The sequence below is a fragment of the Pelophylax lessonae genome (assembly GCF_965119305.1).
Source record: "Pelophylax lessonae genome assembly, chromosome: 7".
NCBI lineage: Eukaryota > Metazoa > Chordata > Amphibia > Anura > Ranidae > Pelophylax > Pelophylax lessonae.
This window is the reverse complement of record NC_138774.1, coordinates 195,257,461-195,280,047: the sequence shown is the minus strand read 5'-3', so window position 1 is coordinate 195,280,047 and position 22,587 is coordinate 195,257,461. Positions and strand designations below refer to the sequence as shown.

Sequence of the window (22,587 nt, the reverse complement as noted above, 5' to 3'; positions counted from 1 at the left end):
AAAGTATTCACAGCACTTCACTTTTTTCACATTTTGTTATGTTACAGTCTTATGCCAAAATGGTTCAATTTCATTATTTTCCTCAAAATTCTACAAACAATACCCTATAATGACAGCATGAAAGAAGTTTGTTTAAAATCTTTGCAAATTTTTTAAAAATAAAAATTGAAAAAAAATCACATGTACATAAGTATTCACAGACACTCAAAATTGAGCTCAGGTGCATTCTGTTGCCACTAATCATCCTTGAGATATTTCTACAAGGTGATTGGAGTCCACCTCTGGTAGATTCCGTTGATTGGACATGATTTGGAAAGGCACGCACCTGTCTATATAAGGTCCCACAGTTAACAGTGCATGTCAGAGCACAAACCAAGTCATGAAGTCCAAGGAATTGTCTGTAGACCTCAGAGATAGGATTGTATCTAGGCACAGATCTGGGGAAGGGTACAGAAAAAAGTCTGCAGCATTGCAGGTCCCAATAAACACAGTGGCCTTTATCATCCATAAATGGAAGAAGTTTGGGACCACCAGGACTCTTCCTAGAGTGGGCTGCCTGGCCAAACTGAGCGATGGGGGGAGGGGGGGGGACCGGGCCTTAGTCAGGCAGGTGACCAAAAACCCAGTGGTCACTCTGACAGAGCTCCTGCGTTTCTCTGTGGAGAGAACCTTCCAGAAGAACAACCATCTCTGCAAAACTCCACTAATCAGGCCTGTATGGTAGAGTGGCCAAACAGAAGCCACTCCTCAGTAAAAGGCACATGACATTCCATCTGGAGGTTGCCAAAAGGCACCTGAAGGACTCTCAGACCATGAGAAACAAAATTCTCTGGCCTGATAAACAAAGATTGGCCTGAATGGCAAGCATTATGTCTGGGGGAAACCAGGCACCGCTCATCGCTTGGCCCAGTTGCGGCCGGTGTGTTGAGGGCGCCCCCCCTATCCATGCGTCCGTCCCCCTAATCTACATGCAGGGCACCGGACGCATGGCGTTCAATGGGGCTTTTTTTTTTTCCATCACCTGATTAGAGCCAGAGGCTCTAAAAGGGCGATGCAAAGGGTGGACCCGGGGCGCAGAGCAGTGCATCCCAAGCCCACCCATTGTGTGACAATAGCAAATGAAAATTCGCTATTGTAACACGGATCCTCCTCCTGGCCAATCAGGAAGCGGCGGCGTTACGCGCTTCCTGATTGGCCGAAAAGGCAAACCCCATGCCATTGGCTGGGGAGGAGGCAGGAGCCAGGAGGACTGAGCTGCCGGGAGACGCCGCCACCACGCCGGGGAACAACTGAAGAGAAGCCGCGAGCAACACACACAGCCAAGGACAGTTGCCGCTCTTTTCACACTGGCAGTCAATCCCTGGTCGCTGACTCTTCTCATGAATGGGTAAGTTTTGCCTTGACTTTTTTTTTTTCTCCCTTACTTTTGTCTGTACCTTTGTCCCGTACGCTCAGGGCTTTCGCAACATGTCACTTTGCATACAATTGCATGCAGGACCTTTTGGCTGTGGTTTGCAGCAGTCCAACTTTATTGTGTTGCCTGATTTCCACCCCCCTTACTGGTTTAGAAAAATCTTGTTTAAGCAGTACACGACACAATTTCGAAAATCACAACATATACAATTGATTATTCCCCTGCACAATACCTTCTTCATCACACATCACTTCCTCAATCTGTCTATAAAAAGTCACTCATGCTTCATCTTATTAATGCAGCCAAAATGTGCATCCCCTGCCACTGGAAGAACACAACCCCTCCATCCATTAAAGAATGGTTTTCTCGCATAACCAAAGTAGCTGAGATGGAAGAATTAATTCATCAGGCGAGGGATTCACCAGAAAAATATTACAAACAATGGGCGCCTTGGCTCGATTTTGCTAAGACTAACATTCTCCAAGATCATACGAATACTACAGTACAGAGAAGTCCTTGATGAAAACATGCTCCAAAGTGCTCCAAACCTCAGACTGGGGCGAGGTCCCATCTTCCAACAGGACAATGACCCTAAGCATACAGCCAAGATAACAAAGGATTGGCTACGGGACAGTTCTGTGAATGTCCTTAAATGGCCCAGCCAGAGCCCAGACTTAGACGTCTCTGAAAAGATCTAAAAAAGGCTATACATTAATGCTCCCCATCCAACCTGATGGAGCTTCAGAGGTCCTGCAAAGAAAAATGGGAGGAACTGCCTAAAATAGGTAGCATCATACTCAAAAAGACTTGAGGCTGTAATTGGTGCCAAAGGTGCTTCAACAAAGTATTGAGCAAAGGCTGTAAATACTTATGTACATGGGATTTTTTTTGTTTCTTATTTTTAAAAAATTTGCAAAGATTTCAAACAAACTTCTTTCACGTTGTCATTATGGGGTACTGTTTGTATAATTTAGAGGAAAATAATGAATTCAATCCATTTTGGAATAAGGCTGCAACGCAACAAAATGTGGAAAAAGTGAAGCGCTATGAATACTTTCCGAATGCACTGTATATAAGAAAAGGTAGAAGGGATTTTACTAACGGCCCAAATCTTACTGTAATTTTTTTTTTAAATACTGCACATAGGGAGTATATTATAAAAATAGAATTATGTTGTTTTTGTCTCCTAAAAAATAGTTACCTGAAGTACCCCCGGTGTACTCATTTAGATGGAGGGTGTACTGTTCTGACTCCCCTCCGAGCGAGAATCCTTTATAGGTGGCATATGTGTGATTGTTATCAAAATCTCCAAGATCTATACGGAGCTGGAAATTACCTGTAAGAACCAACATCTTTAAAAGTATATATATATTTTTTTCTTTCTTTTTCTTTCTCTCTCATTATCATTCTCTCTCTCTCTCTCTCATTATTGTTCTCTCTCATTCTCTTCCTCTCGCTATTCTCTCATTCTTTCTCTCTTATGATCATTCTCTCTTATTTTCTCTCTCATTATCATTCTCTCTCATTCTTTCTCTCATTTTATTCTCTCTCATTATCATTATCGTTCTCGTTCTCTCTCCTTTGCTCTCTCATTATCGTTCTCTCTCATTCTTTCTCTCATTATCATTCTCTCTCTCATAATTCTCTCTCATTTCCTCTCTGATTATCATTCTCTATCATTCTTTCTCTCATTATCATTCTTTCTCATTACTATTCTCTTTCATTCCCTCTCTCTAATTAAATTCAATTCAATTAAGGTTTATCGAGAGGACTAAACACATTTTAGCATTTCCAAAGCCGTTGAGTTTGATTAGGAAGAGGGGGGGGGGGGGTAATGGGTAATATAAAGGGGATGGGGGGTGAGTCCATGTAAAGGATTTTGGAGTCCACAGTTTTTCACTTCCCTCACAGTCTGTGACATGCTGTCAGATATTGTGCAGCTATTTGCCATTGGCTCCTCTTCTCCCAGTAGAATTTAAAGTTTGTTCTTTCCTTCAATAGAATTGAAGTCTGGGATGATAGCAGAGAGTCTCTGGAAATGAGTGTCCCTGACTGATGAGTACTTGGGGCACTGCACTAAGAAGTGGTCCTCATCCTCCAGGACCCTCTGGTCACATTGCTTGCACAGTCTACTTTCCCTGGTCTTGTAGGTCAGTCTGTGCCGTCCTAATTAGATTTCCAGACTTTGGGCGCTCAGTCTGTACAGGCTCAGGGTCTTTGGAGTTTTGTAGCCCCTCCAGGTATGGGGTCAGTTTTTAGTCTCTCTGCAGTGACTGGTAAACAGTTTGTTTCTTGTTAGAAATTTTGAGTTTGTTATATAATTTCTCCATTCTCAAACATATTTTTCTTTGGAGTCATTCATTATGTTTTAATTGAGATTTTGTCAGGCCGAATTGTTGAGAGTTTGGGATAGACAAGGCGCTGATGAATTGTTGCAGGCCGCATGACTTGGGCTGATCCTTCTTGCTCTGTAGAGCTTTATGGTGGTATGATGGTTCTCTCTCTCATTCTCTCTCTCTCATTAATGTTCTCTCTTGTTTTCTCTCATTTTCTCACTCATTATCATTTTGATTCGTTGTCTCTCATTATCGTTGTCTCTCATTGTCGTTGTCTCTCATTTCCTCTCTCGCATTCATTATCGTTCCCTCTCATTCACTCTCTCATTATTGTTGTCTCTCATTCCCTCTCTCAATATTGTTCTCTCTCATTCCCTCCCTCATTATTGTTCTCTCTCATTCTCTTACTCATTATCGTTCTCTCTCATTCACTCTCTCATTATCGTTCTCTCTCATTCCCTCCCTCATTATTGTTCTCTCTCATTCTCTTACTCATTATCGTTCTCTCTCATTCACTCTCTCATTATCGTTCTCTCTCATTCCCTCCCTCATTATTGTTCTCTCTCATTCTCTTACTCATTATCATTCTCTCTCATTCACTCTCTCATTATCATTCTCTCTCATTCCCTCCCTCATTATTGTTCTCTCTCATTCTCTTACTCATTATCGTTCTCTCTCATTCACTATCTCATTATCGTTCTCTCTCATTCCCTCCCTCATTATTGTTCTCTCTCATTCTCTTACTCATTATCGTTCTCTCTCATTCACTCTCTCATTATCGTTCTCTCTCATTCCCTCCCTCATTGTTCTCTCTCATTCCCTCCCTCATTGTTCTCTATCATTTTCTCTCTCATTATCGTTCTCAATCATTCCCTCTCTCATGATTGTTCTCTCTCATTCTCTCACTTATTGTCATTCTCTCTAATTCCTTCTCTCTCATTCTCTAAATCATTATCATTCTTTTTAGCTACCTATTTGCTGTAATTTACCGTTAGCAGTTAAGGCATGAATATTTTCATTTCCCAACCAGAATTCACTCCACTGATTTCCAAACCCTTTCTTATAGCTTTCAAAGTCACGGTAAAAGTCCACTGAGCCATCCCAGCGCCTCTGGAATACCTAAAAGAAAAAATTGCATTGCTCATCTGCTACATTGTATCAGTACACAAATGCACATCTTATTCCAGTTACATAATACTGTCCTATAACTTACAATCCATCCCCCACCATCTGTCTCCATATCACACATAACTCTCAGAGGACTTCCGTCTGGATATATGTAATACCACCCCGTAAGGGTCAGTCCTAAGTCCATCAGATCCTTACAGTTCCTCGGACCTGCAGAGCAGACAGAATTACCATCTTACAAGAACATCCTATATTATTACATTTTATCAGTCCTATCCTAAAGTGGTATTAAACCCAAAACCAAAAATGTAATATATTGCAGTTTACTAACCATTAGATGTGGTGGCTGCATTCATCTTTTTTCTTTAGGCTTTACCCCTCTGTTTTCATCTGGTGATCTGGCTAGTAACACACCTCCTGTATTACACCCCTCTGGCTAATAACACAACTCCTGTATGCTCCCACTCTGGACAAAGGAGCACAGGAAAGCTTTTGAAGATAGCAGCATTGTCAGTCCAGGGTTAGGGACATGTAAGATGTACTAGCAGATATAAATACACTAAACAAATTGAAGCCAACTCACACTTTGTAAGCAGTTACAGCAAACATTTTGTTTCCTTTTAGGATAAAGGTTTTATATCAATAGATAAATAAAAGCTGATCATTGTAAGCACCCCTGCCAGTGATAAATGGTATGTCCCAACCCTGTCCCCTTCCTTCCCTGCTCTGGAAAAGAACTTGTTCTTTTGAAAAAACAATTGCAGAACAGGCCAGATCACTAGATGAAAATAGAAGAAAGAAAGCCTAAAAAAGAAAATTACTTCAGCCACCATATCTAAGAACTGGTAAGCTGCTTTAATGTGCACATTTTTTTTTTAATCAGGGGTCATTTATAATATGTAAGGAGAAAACTGAATTTAAATCCTCTTTCATCATTTATTTGTTCATTTCAGCATAATAAGCATTTTTTTAAAAATAAGTGCTATTACCAGTAGTATCTAAAAAGTTTCTACATAAAGTTTATCTTCCTAATAGATTTTTCCATTGTCACCATTCAAATTTTCCTTCTCTCAAACTGGCATATTTTTATACATTTTCTTTGCCCCCTTTTAAAGCAGTATTTTTAACCACTTTAAAGCGGAGTTCCGGGCACAAAATCGATATTTTTTTTTTGTGCCCGTCCGCTAGTTCAGCATAACCTGAAAAGGAATTGGATAGTTAAGTTTTTTTTTTTTAAAAAACTCACCTTGTAATTGACGATCGCAAATACTCACCTCAGGGTACTTCCTCCCTCAGCGCCGCGGCTCCGCTGTCACTTCCTGCGCTGCGATGATTCCTGGGAGCTGAACGTCATCGCTCCCAGGAATCAATGCGACGGCACCGGCCCCGCTCGTCACTTCCGGGCGACGCCGCACCGGAAGTGACGAGAGGGGCCGGTGCAGGCGCATTCTGGGACAAGAAGATGCGGAAGAAGACACAGAAGAGGACCGCGCCGGCTTCAGCTGCCCACAAGAGAGATGGAAACGCTGTGGAAGAAATTTTATAAGTAAGTATTTCTTCTAAAAGGTAAGTGCGAACCGGGACAGATCAGAGGCTAGCCATTGTGGAATGTGCTAGCCCTGACTGTCCCGGGGGTATGTTTGTTAAAAAATGACTTCTGTGCCCGGAACTCCGCTTTAAGACCGGAAGATTTTCCCCCTTAATGACAGGCCCTATTTTGCGATTCGGCACTGTGTTATTTTAACGGACAATTGCGCGGTTGTGCGACGCTGTACCCAAATAAAATTGACGTCCTTTTATCCCCCACAAATAGAGCTTTCTTTTGGTGGCATTTGATCACCTGTGCGATTTTTATTTTTTGCGCTATAAATAAAAAAAGAGCGACAATTTTGAAAAAAAAAAAGTATTTTTCACATTCTGCTGTATGACATTCTCAAAAAAAAAAAATGTAAAAATCAAATTTTTAACATTTTAGGCCAATTTGTTTCTGCTACATATTTTTGGTAAAAAAAAAATCACAATAAGCGTATTTTGATTAGTTTGCGCAAAAGTTATCGCGTCTACTAACTACGGGAAAGATGTATGTAATTTTTAATGGGGTTTTTTTTTTTCACTAGTAATGGCGATCTGCGATTTTTTGCAGGACAGATCGGACCCCTGACTGACATTTTTGACACTTTTGGGGGTACCAGTGACACTAGTACAGTAATCAGTGCTAAAAATATGCACTGTTACTGTAATAATGCCATTGGCTGGGAAGGGGTTAACAGTATAGGTGATCAAGGGGTTAAATGTGACCCTAGGGGAGTGATTCTAACTGTATGGGGGTTAGACTTGTGAAATGATCACAGAGACATGCGATCCTATATAGCAGGATCACAGGAGCTCTGTGATCATTGCAGGGAGAAGGACGGTCGGCTGTGTTTACAACAGCCGACCGTCCTTCTCTCTCAGCGGGGAGCGATCACGGGTGTCAGGTGGCAATCGGAGCCACCTGACACCCGCAGCGGCTTCCCTGCTGATGATCGGGCGCAGGAGCGCGCCGTCGTTGACGTCGACGTCTCTTTGCCTGTACAAGCCAGCATGCCGCCGTAAATATAACGTAAGCGTTCAGCAACTGGTTAAAAAATACATTTTTACAAAGATGTTATGTAGCACCCTCCTAGGTAGGTGCTAGGTAACCTATAGGGGAGACCTTGTCTGCTTATCAGCAGGGTCCAATTATTCAGTCAGACTGTTATGTGTTCTCAGGTGTGACTGTTGAGTTGGGGAGTCTCCCCACTGTATCCAATGAGGGCTCTCATTGGACAGTGGAGGAAACCTGACCAATAGCACACCAGGGCTTGTATCCATCCCAGAGGGCAGATTCTGCCGCAATGCATCCTGGGAATGGGATATAACTCTGAGGGGAACACATGACAGGGTGCCTTTGGCAGGAAGCAGAGTCCCAGGAGGGAGGTGACGGTTGTCTCTCCTCCTGTCAGCGTGGAACAGATGTCCTAGGCGGCTGGCCTAGAGGTCAGAGGGTTGAGCTGAGCTGCAGAGAGGGATCCAGTGTGCTGAGGACCAAGCAGAGCTGTGGGGGTTGGAGTTTCCAGGAAAGCAGTGTCGTGAGTACCCCAGGGTCTGCCTAGGATAGGGGACCACTTCCGGAAGGTCAGAGGGATCCAGGAGCCAGCTAACCTGTGCAGAAGTTATAGAAAGGGGATGTCCGTGTTTAGACCCTGAAAAGAAAGAGGGTGCCAGTGTATGTGGGCCCTGAAGAGTTAAGAGTTGCAGCAGTGCTTACAAATAGCTACCTCAGCCGGGAAGGCTAAAGGGAGCAGTACAAAGGACTTTTCGGTCACAAGGAAGTGTCAGAAGTCAGTTCAAGTTCACAGACAGCAAGGCGTTGACTGGCATTCAGCCGGCATCAAGTCAGCGTCAAGAGACATTTTCTCAGTTGTCCCATTACATTGTGTATAGTCGAGCCAAAGGAGTATCCCACTCATTCCCTTCTCCCATCCATGTTCCTAAAATAAATACAAAAACCAAAGATGCTGGACTGTTTCTTGTCTCAGTGCTCACACTTGGAGAACATGCTTAAATGTGCTGTTGTTACTAGCGGTAACCCTGGCAGACCCACATCCAGCACAAAGGCTGGAAATCCTGCTACAGTTATACAAAGAAATTGATATTTGTGAAATTTTTTGAATCATGCTTGATTTGATTATGATGAATTATGTTTGATTTTGCCAGAACTCAGATATAGAGTTTTTTGGTTTAGTGACTATGATCCCCAAAAGAATTGGGAAAACAATCTGCACAATCACCTCTCTTTCACCTATTCTTATCACAACCAGAACCCTACTCTTAACACACCAGTTGATCCATATTAACAATTAATCTCTCCCACAAACATTGTATGAATAGCCAAAATGTTTTTGTTTTTAGATAGAGTAAGGTGTACAACCCCTGTCAGTTTATTTTTTCCTGTCTCCCGTTGGGGAGATTTATCTTAATTTATCTTGAGGTGCAGAAAGAAGTGAAAGGAAATCTCTCCAAAAAGAGAGAGGTGAATTCCCCTCTTGGACAGTTTTTACCAGAACAACCATTGGAGGTAGCTATTGAATGATTTGTCTTCACCTATTTGTTCTAGTGAAAACTGTAAAAACTTTAGAATACCTATCATTTTCTATCATGGCAAAAACAACCCTTAACCTAACACTGAAACATACACCTTAAAGCGGAGTTCCACCCAAAAGTGGAAGTTCCGCTTATCTGTCTCCTCCCCCTCCTCTGGTGCCACATTTGGCACCTTTCGGGGGAGAGCAGGCACCAGTTTTTGACAGGTACCCGTCCCAACTTCTATAGGACCTTGCCGCGGTGAGGTACGTCAGAAGTTCGGCCTTCTTCCCCGCCGTTGGGCCATTCAGAAAGCGCAGTGTGCTTCGTGCATAAGCAGTATGGAATTACTGCTTCACTGCCAGTTTCCCTTACAGGCTATGGCGGCTGCAGCACCCAAGAGCCGATGGAAACATCGGCTGGGGTGCCCACATCGCTGGATTCCAGGATAGGTAACTGTCCAAATATTAAAGTTTTCCATGGGGGTGGCTGGATTTCCACTTTAACATGTTCCTAATATGGCTTTAACACATCGACTCTGTGCTCCTCTTGTGCTCTGAATGGTTGCACGTACAGTTGTAGTAGAGTGGGAGAATGCACATTGAGGAGACACATACACGACTTCATAGGACCCAGTGGCACAAGGGAGACACAACATAAAGGGGGACAGAATGTAGCAGCGAGGCCAAGGGACAATTGCATAAAAATAACAAGGGGGAAATTAAAAAAAACAAACATCAATGCATGTGGGTTTTATTATTTTTATCTGATTTAGGGAAACAAATTTTGACTTTAATACCGCTTTACCCTAAACCTCACTCCAAATCATGTCTTAAATTCCACTTTGGGGGAAAAAAGAAATCCTTCTAGGTGATTATTGTGCATTGTAGGGATTTTAATAAACTTTGTAGTGGATTCCAACCTTTTTATTGCTGTCAAGAAATAGCTGTTTGTTTCACGAGGCCGATCGCCTACTTATTCTGAATGGGTAGCTTATTATTAGAGTGGAGTTCCAGTCTTTTTTTGTTTATTAACCACTTGCTGACTGCCTAACGACTATTTACGTCGGCAGTCAGCCCTTCACAGGCAAAGTGACTTAGGTCTACGTCGCTAGCCTGTAAAGGCTCTAGGTAGCGAGCGCGCGCCGCCGGAGGCGCGCTGCCGCTCGCTCACAGACCGCCCCGCACGTGTGCCCGCCGGGCACTCGCGATTGTCCGTTACAGCGGGAGAAAGGCAGGCGGCTAATGTAAACAAAGCCGCCTGTCATTCTCCCCTGTGTAAGAATGGAGATCATACGGTTCTGCTATGTAGGACCATTGATCTCTGTTCTTACACCTCAAGCCACATCCAATCACAGTTAGAAGCACGCCCCTAGGGACACACTTAACCCCTCCCTCTCAAAAAAAGTTAACCCCTTCACTGCTAGTGTCATTTTTACAGTAACAGTGCATATGTATAGCACTGATTACTGTAGTAATGTCACTGGTACCCCCAAAAGTGTCAAAAATGTCAGTCAGGGGTCCGATCTGTCCGCCGCAATGTCGCAGTCCCGCCAAAAAAAATCGCAGATTGATTAAAAAAAAAAAACAACAAAAATTACAAAAATCTTTCCCTTAGTTAGTAAACGCAATAACTTTTGCGCAAACCAATCAAAATACGCTTATTGCGATTTTTTTTTTTTTTTACCAAACATATGTAGCATAAAACAAATTGGCCTAAAATGTTAAAAAATTTAGATTTTTACATTTTTTTTGGGGAATTTCATATAAAAAATTTGAAAAATATTGTTATTTTTGCAAAATTGATGCTCTTTTTTTGTTTATAGCACATGATAAAAAAAAAATCACACAGGTGATCAAATACCACCAAAAGAAAGCTCTGTTTGTGGGAAAAAAGAAAGTCAAATTTGTTTAGGTACAGCGTCGCACGACCGTGAAATTGTCCGTTAAAGTCACGCAGTGCCGTATCGCAAAGTAGGCCCTGGTCAGAAAGGGGGTAAAATCTTCCGGGGCTTAAGTGGTTAAAAGTCAGCAGCTACAAAAAGTGTAGTTTTAATAAACACCCACTCACCTGTCCCAGGGTCCAGCGATGCCCTTACCCCAGCCATGTTCTCCCCACGTCCCGAAGTCTTCTAGGACCTGTCATGTGTCCCAGAAGACATAGGGAAGGATAACTTCCACTTCTGATCACCATGGGCTAACAGAACAGAAGTGGGAGCGGGTACCTGTTAAAATCGGGTACCTGCTTCCTAACTCTTGCCCAAAAGCTCAGTTTCACAAACAAGAGCCGGAGAGGAGGCCTTAAAGTGGAAATTCGATTTTTGGATGGAACTCCGCTTTAATCAGCTGACACACTGTTTTCTAATGAGGAAAGATAGCTGCAGTGTCTGTGTCCTTTTAGAAGTACTTTACTTTCAGGGAGTATCTCACCAAAATACATTTCTATTTCATTGGATGCCTAAAATCTGACTTGTAGCTTAATGCAGACTTTTGGAAAAAATCAGTGAGCCAATCGCACAAGCAGGAAATTACATTTTTGGAGGTGTTCTCTACAACAGCTGTGTTCAAAACACCCCATGTTTCAATATTGCAATGAATTTTACAGAAAATTCAGGTACTGATTTAAAAGGAAAGATTGTTTTTATTAACATTAAATTACAACATGGCTTGTGTAGCAATTGTAAAAGCCATATTTATATTTTTTTATTTGCTATTTTTTTTGCATGAAAGTGGAATTAGCCTTTAACCAATTACCCACTGGGCACTTATACCACCTTCCTAATCAGGCCAATTTTCAGCTTTCAGTGCTCTCACAATTTGAATGACAATTACTCAGTCATGCAACACTGTACCCATTTAAAATTGTTGTCCCTTTTTTCACACAAATAGAGCTTTCTTTTGGTGGTATTTAATCATCACTGTGTTTTGTTTTGTTTTGTTTTTTTGTTCTATAAATGAAAAATTGCATTTTTCTTCATTTTGGTTATAAAATTTAGCAAATTTAGTATTTTTTCTTCATAAATTTTGGCCAAAATTTATACTGCTACATATCTTTGTTAAAAATAACCCAAATAAGTATATACTATTTGGTCTTTGTAAAGGTTATAGAGTCTACAAGCTATGTTGCCAATCATTAAAAATTGATCACACCTGATATACTGCCGACCTATCTAATTTCTTGAGACACTAACAAGCCAGGAAAGTAAAAATACCCCCCCCCCCCCACACAAATGACCCTTTTTGGAAAGTAGACATTAGGTATTTAGTAAGAGGCATGGTGAGTTTTACCGAGTTATTTCTCACACACTGTATAGGCATACTTGCAACTACACCCCAAAATACATTCTGCTACTCCTCCTGAGTATGGCGATACCACATGTGTGAGGCTTTTTCACAGCCTAACCACATACAGAGGCCCAACATCTAAGTAGCACCTCCTGGCATTCTAGGAGCATAAATTACACATATAATTTCATGACAACCTATCATACTTCTGAAGGCCCTGGAGCACCAGGACAATAGAAACGCCCACTAAATGGCCCTATTTTGGAAAGCAAACACTTCAACACATAATCTAGGAGGAATTATGAGTCTTTTGAACATGTCATTTTTTTCCACAAGTTTTTGGAAAATGTGGAAAGAAAATTACAACAAATATTTTTTTTACACAAGGTTGTCCATTTAGAAGATTTTTCTAACACAGCATGTACATAGCAAAAATTACACCCCAAAATACATCCTGCTACTCTTCATGAGTATGGTGATACCACATGTGTGAGACTTTTACACAGCCTAGTCACATACAGAGGCCCAACATTCAGGTAGCACCGTCAGGTGCTCTTTGAAAAAAAAAATACACATCTACCCATTACACATTTGTGAGGCACTGTAGTGGTACTGATGTGGCACGAATGAGCACTGATGTGGCATGGATGAGGCATGGATGAGCACTGATGTGGCACGGATGAGGCACGGATGAGCACTGATGAGGCATGGATGAGCACTCATGTGACATGTGTGAGTGAGCACGGATGAAGCATGGATGTGGCACAGATGGGCATGAATGATGAACAGATGAGGCACTGATTGGCATGATTGCGGTACGGATGAGGCACAGATGGGCATGATTGAGGCACAGATGAGGCACAGATTGGCATAAAGGAGGCACGATTGAGGCACGGATGAGGCACAGATGGGCATGATTGAGGCACTGGTGAGCAGTGCTGCGGTCTCCCTCCTCTCCTCGCACGCTGTACCAATCAGCGTGTGAGAAGAGGAGAGAACTTAACTGGACATGCGCCGGGGAGAGGAGGGTGCGGTGGGGAGGAGCGCTGCATGAGAGGTTTAATAAAAGCTGCCTCCCACGCTACTCTGCATGGAGGAAAGTGCAGCCTGCCTGTATGCTGCTGTGTGCCCTGTGTCCCTCTATCTGCCCAGCAACCTGCTATGTGCCCTGCTGTGTACCTCCATCACCCTGTGTGCCCCCATACTGTGATGTGTGCCCCCATGCCCTGCTGTCTGCCCCATGCTCTAATGTGTGCCCCCATTCCCTGCTGTGTGCCCTGTGTCCCTCTATCAGCCCAGCGACCTGCTATGTGCCCAGCTGTGTGCTCCCATGCTCTGATATTGCCCCATTGCTCTGATGTGTGCCCCCATGCCATGCTGTGTCTCCCCATTGCCCTGATGAAAGCCCCCCATGCGGTGATGTGTGCCCACATGTTGTGATGTGTGCCCCAATGCTGTAATGTGTGCCCCCATGCAGTGATGTAAGCCCCCATGCCGTGATGTGTGCCCCCATGCCGTGATGCGTGCCCCCATGCTGTAATATGTGCCCCCATGCGGTGGTGTGTGCCCTCATGCGGTGATGTGTGCCCCATGCCGTAATGTGTGCCCCCATGCAGTGATGTAAGCCCCCATGCCGTAATGTCTGCCCCCATGGGGCGATGTGTAATCAGAGAAAAAATAACTCACTGCTCAAGGTGGTATAGATGCCTGATGACACACACCGCTGCATGCCCCGGCTCGCCTCCGTGGGATTTCAATACCTTGTCACTATTGTCATGTTTGGATGTCCAGTCAATAAATCTGGATTTTGACCTCATCTGGAGTGCTGCCAATTCCTTTTTCTCTCATGGGGTGATGTGTGCCCCAATGCTGTGATGTGTACCCCCATGCGGTGTTGTAAGCCCCCATGCCATGATGTGTACCGCCATGCTGTGATGTGTGCCCCCATGCCGAAATGTGTGCCCCCATGCAGTGATGTAAGCCCCCATGCCTTTATGTGTGCCCCCATGCAGTGATGTGTGCCCCTATGCCGTAATGTGTGCCCCATGCCATGATGTGTGCCCCCATGCTGTAATGAGTGCCCCCATGCCATAATGTGTGCCCCCATGCCATAATGTGTGCCCCCATGCCGTAATATGTGCCCCCATGCGGTGATGTGTGCCCCCCATGCCGTGATGTGGGCCCCCATGCCGTAATGTGTGCCCCCATGCGGTGATGTGTGCCCCCATGGGGTAATGTGTGCCCCCATGGGTTAATGTGTGCCCCCATGCCATGATGTGTGCCCCCATGCCATGCCATGATGTGTGCCCCCATGAAGTGATGTAAGCCTCCAAGCCTCCATGCCGTAATGTGTGCCCCCATGCGGCGATGCAAGTCCGCCTGCCGTAATGTGTGCCCCCATGTGGTGATGTGTGCCCCCATGCCGTGATGTGTGCCCCCATGCCGTGATGTAAGCCCCCATGCCGTAATGTGTGCCCCCATGCCGTAATGTGTGCCCCCATGCCATAATGTGTGCCCCCATGCCATAATGTGTGCCCCCATGCGGTGATGTAAGCCCCATGCCGAAATGTGTGCCCCCATGTGGTGATGGGTGCCCCCATGCCGTGATGTAAGCCCCCATGCCGTAATGTGTGCCCCCATGCCGTGATGTGTGCCCCCATGCCGTAATGTGTGCCCCCATGCCGTAATGTGTGCCCCCATGCCATAATGTGTGCCCCCATGCCGTGATGTAAGCCCCCATGCCGTAATGTGTGCCCCCATGTGGTGATGGGTGCCCCCATGCCATGATGTGTGCCCCCATGCTGTAATGTGTGCCCCCATGCCATAATGTGTGCCCCATTGCCCTGCTGTGTGCCCCCATCACCCTGCGTGCCCTCATACTGTGACGTGTGCCTCCATTCCCTGCTGTCTGCCCCATGCTCTGTGTGCCCCCATTCCCTGCTGTAAGCCACCATTACCCTGCTGTAAGCCCCCATTACCCTGATGTGTACCCCCATGCCCTGATGTCTGCCCCCATGCTCTGTGTGCCCCCATTCCCTGCTGTGAGCCCCCATTGCCCTGCTGTGGGCCCCATTGCCCTGCTGTGTGTCTCCATCGCCCTGCTGTGTGTCTCCATCGCCCTGCTGTGTGTCTCCATCGCCCTGCTGTGTGTCCCCATCACCCTGCTGTGTGCCCTTATGCCCTGATGTGTGCTCCATGATGTCCCATATGGTGTGCCCTGCTGTGTGCCCTGTGATGTGTCCCATGACCTACTGTGTGTCCTGTGATATGCCCTACTTTGTGCTCCATGATATGCCCTACTGTTTGCCCTACTGTGTGCCCCATGCTGGGCCAAGGATTCCCTGCTGACGTCAGTCAGGAGGGGGCGGAGCTGTGGCCCGCAGAGGAGAGGAGCCTGGAGGAGAGAGGCAGCAGGAGTCGGGACACACGTGAGCAGCAGCGATGAAGAGTAAGTCTAATTGATTGTCAGAAGATGTAGAACTAATGGCAATGGCAAGATAAGACACAGTCAGGGGCAGTGCCAGTGTGGGGTACTGTCACTAACTCACAACATGTTGATTTGAAGGGAAGGATATTAATCCTAGTGAATGGGAATGGGATATTGGTGGGTTATGCACCAGACCAGAGGCAGAGTACATTGCCTGCGCTTTATGTGATCATGACTAAGCCCCTCCCCTTCATGATACTGCCAAAAAGGGGCAGAGCACAGGTGACCTTAAAATGATGCCCCCCCTGAAAAAAGTTCTGCGGATGCCCATGGCTGTCATTGGCCCTTTACCACGATTCCTGATACGCCGGGCCCAGTGAACCCGGCGAGCATGGACACTACCGTGTGCGTGCGCCCCTGGGAAGCGCAATTCTGGGAGGACATCATTGTACGCCCTCCCAGAATAAGCCGACTGCGCTGTAGCCTTCATGCGGCTTTGGCCCGGTCGGCAAGTGGTTAAAAGAGAAGTTTTTTATTTTTTGGGAAACATACTTACCTAGGTGAATTCAGAATCAGTCCGAATGCTGCATCTGTCCCCTGTAAGCTCTAATACTGAGAACCGAGAGATCAAACACCTCAGATCGCTCGGTTTTCAGAGCTCCCAGAGTAGAAAGCTGGTGACTGTCAGTCACCGGTTCTCTGCTTTGCCCCCCCCTCCCCCGGGCTCACTGGAGCGTTGGGCTGTGGAGGGGGCGGAAGCGGCCAGCTCAGACTCTCAGCGGCTCGCTGAGAGGCTAAGCCCGGTGCTGGTCCAGGCATGTGGGTGGATCTCAACCATATGGTCGAGATCTTTCCCTTGCCTGTATCGCCTCGGTGACGTCAGCTGACAGCAGGCCGCTGTTTGCTGATAATGGGTCACAGGAGTGCAGAACAAATTGCATTTCTGTAAACCACAGAAGAAGTACAGCAAAAAAAGCTTTGGATGTACTTCTCCTTTAACTGCTTTACAAACGCCCGCCACAGTTATACTGTGGCAGGCAGCCGCTCCAGGGCAAACCGACGTAGCTATACGCGTGCAGGAGGCTAGGCCAGCGGCGCTCCCGCTCGTCAGCAGGGAAGCCGATGCAGCGGTAGGTGGCTCCGATTGCCACCTGACACCCGCGATCATTCCCCGCTGAGAGAGAAGTACGGTCAACTGTTGTAAACACAGCTGACCGTTCTTTCCCTGGAATGATCATAGAGAACACAGATCTCTCTGGTCATTTCACAAGCCACGCCCCCCCCCCCCACAGTTAGACTCACTCCCCTAGGCTCACATTTAAACCCTTGATCTCCCACAATGTTAACCCCTTTCCTGTCAGTATCATTATTACAGTAACAGTGCATATTTTTAGCACTGATTACTGTAGTAATGTCGCTGGTACCACTAAAAGTGTCAAAAATGTCAGTCAGGGGTCCAATCTGTCTGCCGCAATGTCGCAGTCCTGCAAAAAATCGCAGATAGCCGCCACTACTAGTAAAAAAAAAAAATGACAAATCTTTCCCGTAGTTAGTAGACGCAATAACTTTTGGGCAAACCAATCAAAATACGCTTATTGCAATTTTTTTTACGAAAAATTGGCCTAAAATGTTAAAAAATTTACACTTTTTAAAAATTTTTCTTTTGGAAATGTTATACTGCAAAATGTGAAAAAATTATATTTTTTTCAAAATTGTTGCTCTTTTTTTGTTTATAGCGCAAAAAATAAAAGTCGCACAGGTGATCAAATACCACCAAAAGAAAGCTCTATTTGTGGGAAAAAAGGACATTAATTTTATTCAGGTACAGCGTCGCAATTGTTTGTTAAAATAACGCAGCGCCGAATCGCAAAGTATGGCCTGGTCATTAAGGGGGCAAAACAAAAAAAAAATTTTGATGGAGACAGTTTACCCAATCATGTCCCAGGGAGAAAAAAAACAGGATTTTTGATTACATGTGTATGGATGAATAAATTGAGCCCACTTTGCTTTATGTATATAGCTGAGTAACCAAACACTTTGGTCTCCACTCCTTTAGTAAATTAACACCACTGCACAGTGCTGTTTAATATGTTGCCAATTTATAACTACAGAATAACAACAATACAAATTTCTGCTATACATGCCATGTTAAGGCCCGTACACACGCACCGATTGTTGGCTGTAAATAGTCGGCCAACGTCAGATCGGCCGATTATCGGCTTGTTAGTATGATGCTTCCGACAACCGACTGCGACTTTTCGGCCGAACAAAATCTGATGTGCAGGCTATAAAATTTTTGTTGGCCAACAAAGAACGGCCGATTGTTCGTCAGTCAGTACAGATTTCGGCCGACAAAAATGTGATGATCAAGACTGGGCATGCTCAGTGAAGAAAAAACACACGAAAAGTAGACCAGAACATGACATCACTTATGCAGTTGGTTGTTGTTGGCCGACAAAATTCGTGTGCAGTCTTGAGCACTTTTCAACCAACAAAACAGCACCGGACAAAAGACGGCCGAACGGTCAGGTGACAATCGGTACGTGTATACGGGGCTTTAGTTGTGTGATCTCCTTAACCAAGGCTGAACATACAAAGATTGATTTTTTTCTTACCATCAGCGGGATCTCCTCTTTCACCTGTAGATATTATGAAGAAAAAATATTTTCAAATGTGTGCAAGAAGTTCTTCAAAAAATGCTATATCTTAATTTTAGGTGTCATTCACCAAGTCAAATTGCCATATTGCAAAGCAAAGGTAATACATAAAAGCCCACGCCTAAAGTGATTCTGACCTTCTATAAAAATAAAAAAAATACTCCCTGTATAGAGAAGCAATGCTACATTGAATGAAAAATGCTTTTAATCCAACCCACTTCTAGATGTGTTGCATGCCTCGTTACCCTTTGCACACTGTGGTTCCACCTGTTGACCCCTTACATCACTGGCCTCTACATCATTACTGTGCCCTGTGCTGACATATGGGCTCACAGACGGAACTACAGTGTGAAAAGGGGCACTAAGCATTCGACACACCCAAAAATTTGTTGAATACAAAAGATCTGTCAGCCAGCATAGGCGTTAAAGACAACAAAGATCAACATCATTGGGGGATATTTATTAAACCTTTTCTTTACAAGTAGCGTTTTATTTATTTTTTTATATTTTAATCTATCAAAAATGCCACTTTGAAGGGAATATACTACTCTTCTATACCTTCTTTCTTTATGTATTATGCCCAGAATTATAAAAAATACATATTTTACTACTAGCTGTCTGGAGAAATTTTCACATTTTTCACATACATGGTAAAATCAGGATTGTTTGATAGAAAATTACTTAGATCCAAACACATTATATGTTTCCAAAAACAGAGGCCCTGGAGAATAAAATGGAGACTGTTGCAATTTTTAGTGCCCACCAGCACATACTGTATAATACCCAATTTTTTGGTAAAATATAAAAGATGATGTTGCATTGAGTAAATAGATAACAAACATGTCAAGATATAAAGTAGTTCTAAATGAAAAAGTTTTTTTTTTTTTAACCTTAATGCATTCTGTGCATTAAGGTAAAAAAATCTTTTAATAGCAGCTCCCCATAGCCCCCTCCCTTACTTGAGTCTTCACTTAAATGGGCACTGTCCAATCTGCATCAGCTCCTCTCCCTTCTCCCTGTATCCCTAGGAGGCTTTGATGGCCACAAAAGCTTCATTTGAATACAGGCCGCAGGAGCCATTGGCTCCTGCTGCAGTCAGTCAAGAGCTGAGCCACGCTGTGTGTGTCTATGCTATGGGGACATTCTTAGAAAAGAAGGAGCGGACAGCAGGGGCCCCCAGAAGAGGAGGTAAGGGGCTGCTCTGTGCAGTACCCTTCCAAAGAGCAGGTAAGTGGAACATCTTTTTTTGTTTTAGTGAAAAAAATAAACTTTACAACCGCTTTAAAATTGCACACACCTTTAAAATGGTGACTACCTACAGCCTATAAAGCCTATACAGGTTATCAGTTTAGAGTTTATTATTAGTTAGGTCCCTGGAATTATTGCTCTCACTGGGACATTTACGGCAACCTCACATGTGGTGCAATCACATTTTACATATGTATGATTGACCTATCAGTGTTTACATTTTTTATTTAAGTTTTTTACACTTTTTTTAAAAAAATTAAAATTGACCATATTACAATCACAAGGGGCAAATAAGCCCCCTTGTGATAGCTTTGGCCAGGTAAAAGGTAATCTTTATGGAGATATCAGGGGTCTATTAAACCTTGGATGTCTCCCCTGCCTCCAAAGCAGCTAATTAAACATAGATCATGTTTTATCAGCTGCTTTCCTGGCTGTAACAGCCAGGAAGTGAGGAAATGACCGCTCTAAAATCAGACGTGACAAAATTATTGTTTCTTCCAGCTTCTTTAACTATAGATGTAGCACCCTAAAAGGTAGGTGCTAGGTAAATTATAAGGGAGGCATTGCCTGCTTAACAGCAGGGCCATATTGTTCAGTGAGGTTGTCATGGTTCCCAGGTGTGACTGTTGAGACTGGGGAGTCTCCCCACTGTAACCCAATGAGGGATCTCATTGTGCAGTGGAGGAAACCCAGCCAGTGGCACACCCAGGAGGGCAGATTATGCCACACAGCATTCTGGGAGAGGGTATAAGTCTGAGGGGAGCACATGACGCAGCGTCTTGGGGGGGAAGCAGAGTCCCAGGAGAGAGGTGACGGCTGTCTCTCCTCCTGTCAGGAAGAATCAGATATCCCAGGCGACTGGCCTGAGTGGACACAGGGCTGAGCTGAGCTGCAGTGAGGATCCAGGTGGGCTGAGGACCAGCGGAACATTGGGGTCGAGTTTCAGGAAAGCATTCTGAGTCGTGAGTACTGCAAACTGCCCCTGGGGTCTGCCTAGCAGAGGGGACCAATCCAGAGAAAGTCAGAGGGATCCAGGAGCTAGCTAGCCAGTACAGAATTAGAGTAAAGGGGGTGCCAGTGATAACCCTGAAGCGTAAAGGGGGTGCCAGTGGTTGGGCCCTGAAGTGTAAAGTGTTAAGTGTTGCAGCAGCATTGCAAGTAGCTATCTCAGTCAGTGAAGACTACAGGGAACAGTGTAAAGGACTTTTGAGCTGTGATGAAGTAGCAAAAGTCAAGTTTCAGTTCACAGACCGCAATCCGATTTACAAGCGCCAGTAAGCGTTGGTCGGCCGTCAGCCGGCGCCAAGACAGCACTAGGCGGCATTTTTCTCAAGTGTCCCAGATTTGTACCTAGTTGAGCCAGAGGAGTATCCCACTCATTCCCTTCTCCCATCCAAGTTCCCACAATAAAACTAAAAACCAAAGATGCCGGACTGTTCATTGTCTCAGATCTCCCACTTGGGCAACAAGCTTAAATGCGCTGTTGGTATTAACGGTAACCATGGCAGACCCACATCAGGCCCAATGCCTGGAAATACTGCTACATAGAGGAGATAAGGAAATGGATGTTCCTCCATCTCCTCTGCAGGAAGCCGAAGAGGAACAGTTGAGCCCAGGAACTTCGACACATGGTGGTGGTGGGGTCCTTCCAAGTTCTCTAAAAGTAATTGGGTGGCTTTAAGCTATCTGGATCACTTTTACTTGACAGATGATTGCTGACTGAAAAAAAAAAAAAAAACAGTACCAGGATCATGGCTGAAGCTGCAGCCATGATCCTTCTATTAACCACTTGATTAAATATAAAAATATTTTTTTAAAGTAAATTTGACATGCTAGATATAAATGTATTTTGTATTTCTATTTCTAAGCTTCTTTTCAGGTGTTTGACAGATTTCATCAGCATTGCAGAAAAAAAAAAAAACACTTGTTTACAGTATTCAGTAGCTCCAGCTGAAATGTATACACGCAAAAATGAGTTAGAGGAGTGATTATTTAGACTGCCTCTCTTCAGAGTTTCATCAGTAGGTTTAGTCTAAAAGCAAACAGCGACTGCTATGACCTCTCTTTAGAAAACTCATAATGCTCTGTGAATTGGGTGTCATGGGAAGAGCCTATAATATATGTTTATTTCTAAAGTAAGTATTTTAAAAACAGGAGTAAAATATAGTAAAATTGACCCAAAACAATATCAAGTTGCCTTTATAAAAAGTTTTATTTTAAAATGTTGGGTCAAAGTACTGTCAAATCACTAAATACAAACTGTATGTAAAGCTAAATTCTTGTTTTTTTTTTTTTTACTTTTGGATAGAGTAGGCCAGTAGGGAACGCCATTTGGCCCCCATATGTAATTTATCTTCACTTTATGTTCCAGAAAAACAGAAGGAAGTAATAGGAGAATTCTTTAAAGTGAGGAGATTTTCCTACACTTAGACAGTTGTCACCAGAACATATTTTCTCATTGGAAGATTTCCCCTTACCTCCCGTTACCTTGATAATTAAAAAAAAATGGGATTTCCCATCACTTTTTACACTGGAGACAACAGTCATCAAAAAACAATAGAGGGGTGAATCTGCAGAGGCAACAACAGCAACAAAGACTGGCAGGGGTTCTAGCCTTTCCCTGCTATATCCAAACAAAAAAGACAGCATTTTTCAGGTTTAAAACTGTTTAGCTGTGATAATCTGATGGAGGAGGGGCATGACCACAGACATGAACAGGCATATGCATCGGCAAGAACAGAAAAAGAGGTCCACTTAAACAAATCTTATGTGATACATGGCTTATTACCTTTCTCTCCTTGTGGTCCGTTATAGCCTGTTTCTCCTGTTAGAAGGGGAAAATACACAAAAAGGACATAAAATGTATTTATTTTAGTCACAACAATGCTCAGAATAAAGGCCTATTGTAATAATGGAATACAAAGTACAAGGACTTCTTACAACCAATCAAGTTGTAGTTGGCCATTGTCAAATGAAAAAAAGAAACACA

The 22,587-nt window shown here is 44.0% G+C and overlaps 1 protein-coding gene across 1 annotated transcript in view; it reads right to left on the bottom strand.

The window, feature by feature from the left end:
- The window catches only part of LOC309560757 (ficolin-1-like), a gene marked incomplete at its 3' end in the record, with an annotated part of 32,852 nt that overhangs the window by 5,300 nt on the left and 4,965 nt on the right, over positions 1-22,587 (bottom strand). The window contains exons 5-8 of the mRNA XM_082264407.1: positions 22,387-22,422; positions 4,964-5,112; positions 4,740-4,869; positions 2,616-2,750 (exon numbers count right to left, since the gene is read on the bottom strand). Coding sequence (XP_082120533.1) covers positions 2,616-2,750; positions 4,740-4,869; positions 4,964-5,112; positions 22,387-22,422 — 450 coding nt within the window. The remainder of the gene's footprint in view (positions 1-2,615; positions 2,751-4,739; positions 4,870-4,963; positions 5,113-22,386; positions 22,423-22,587) is intronic.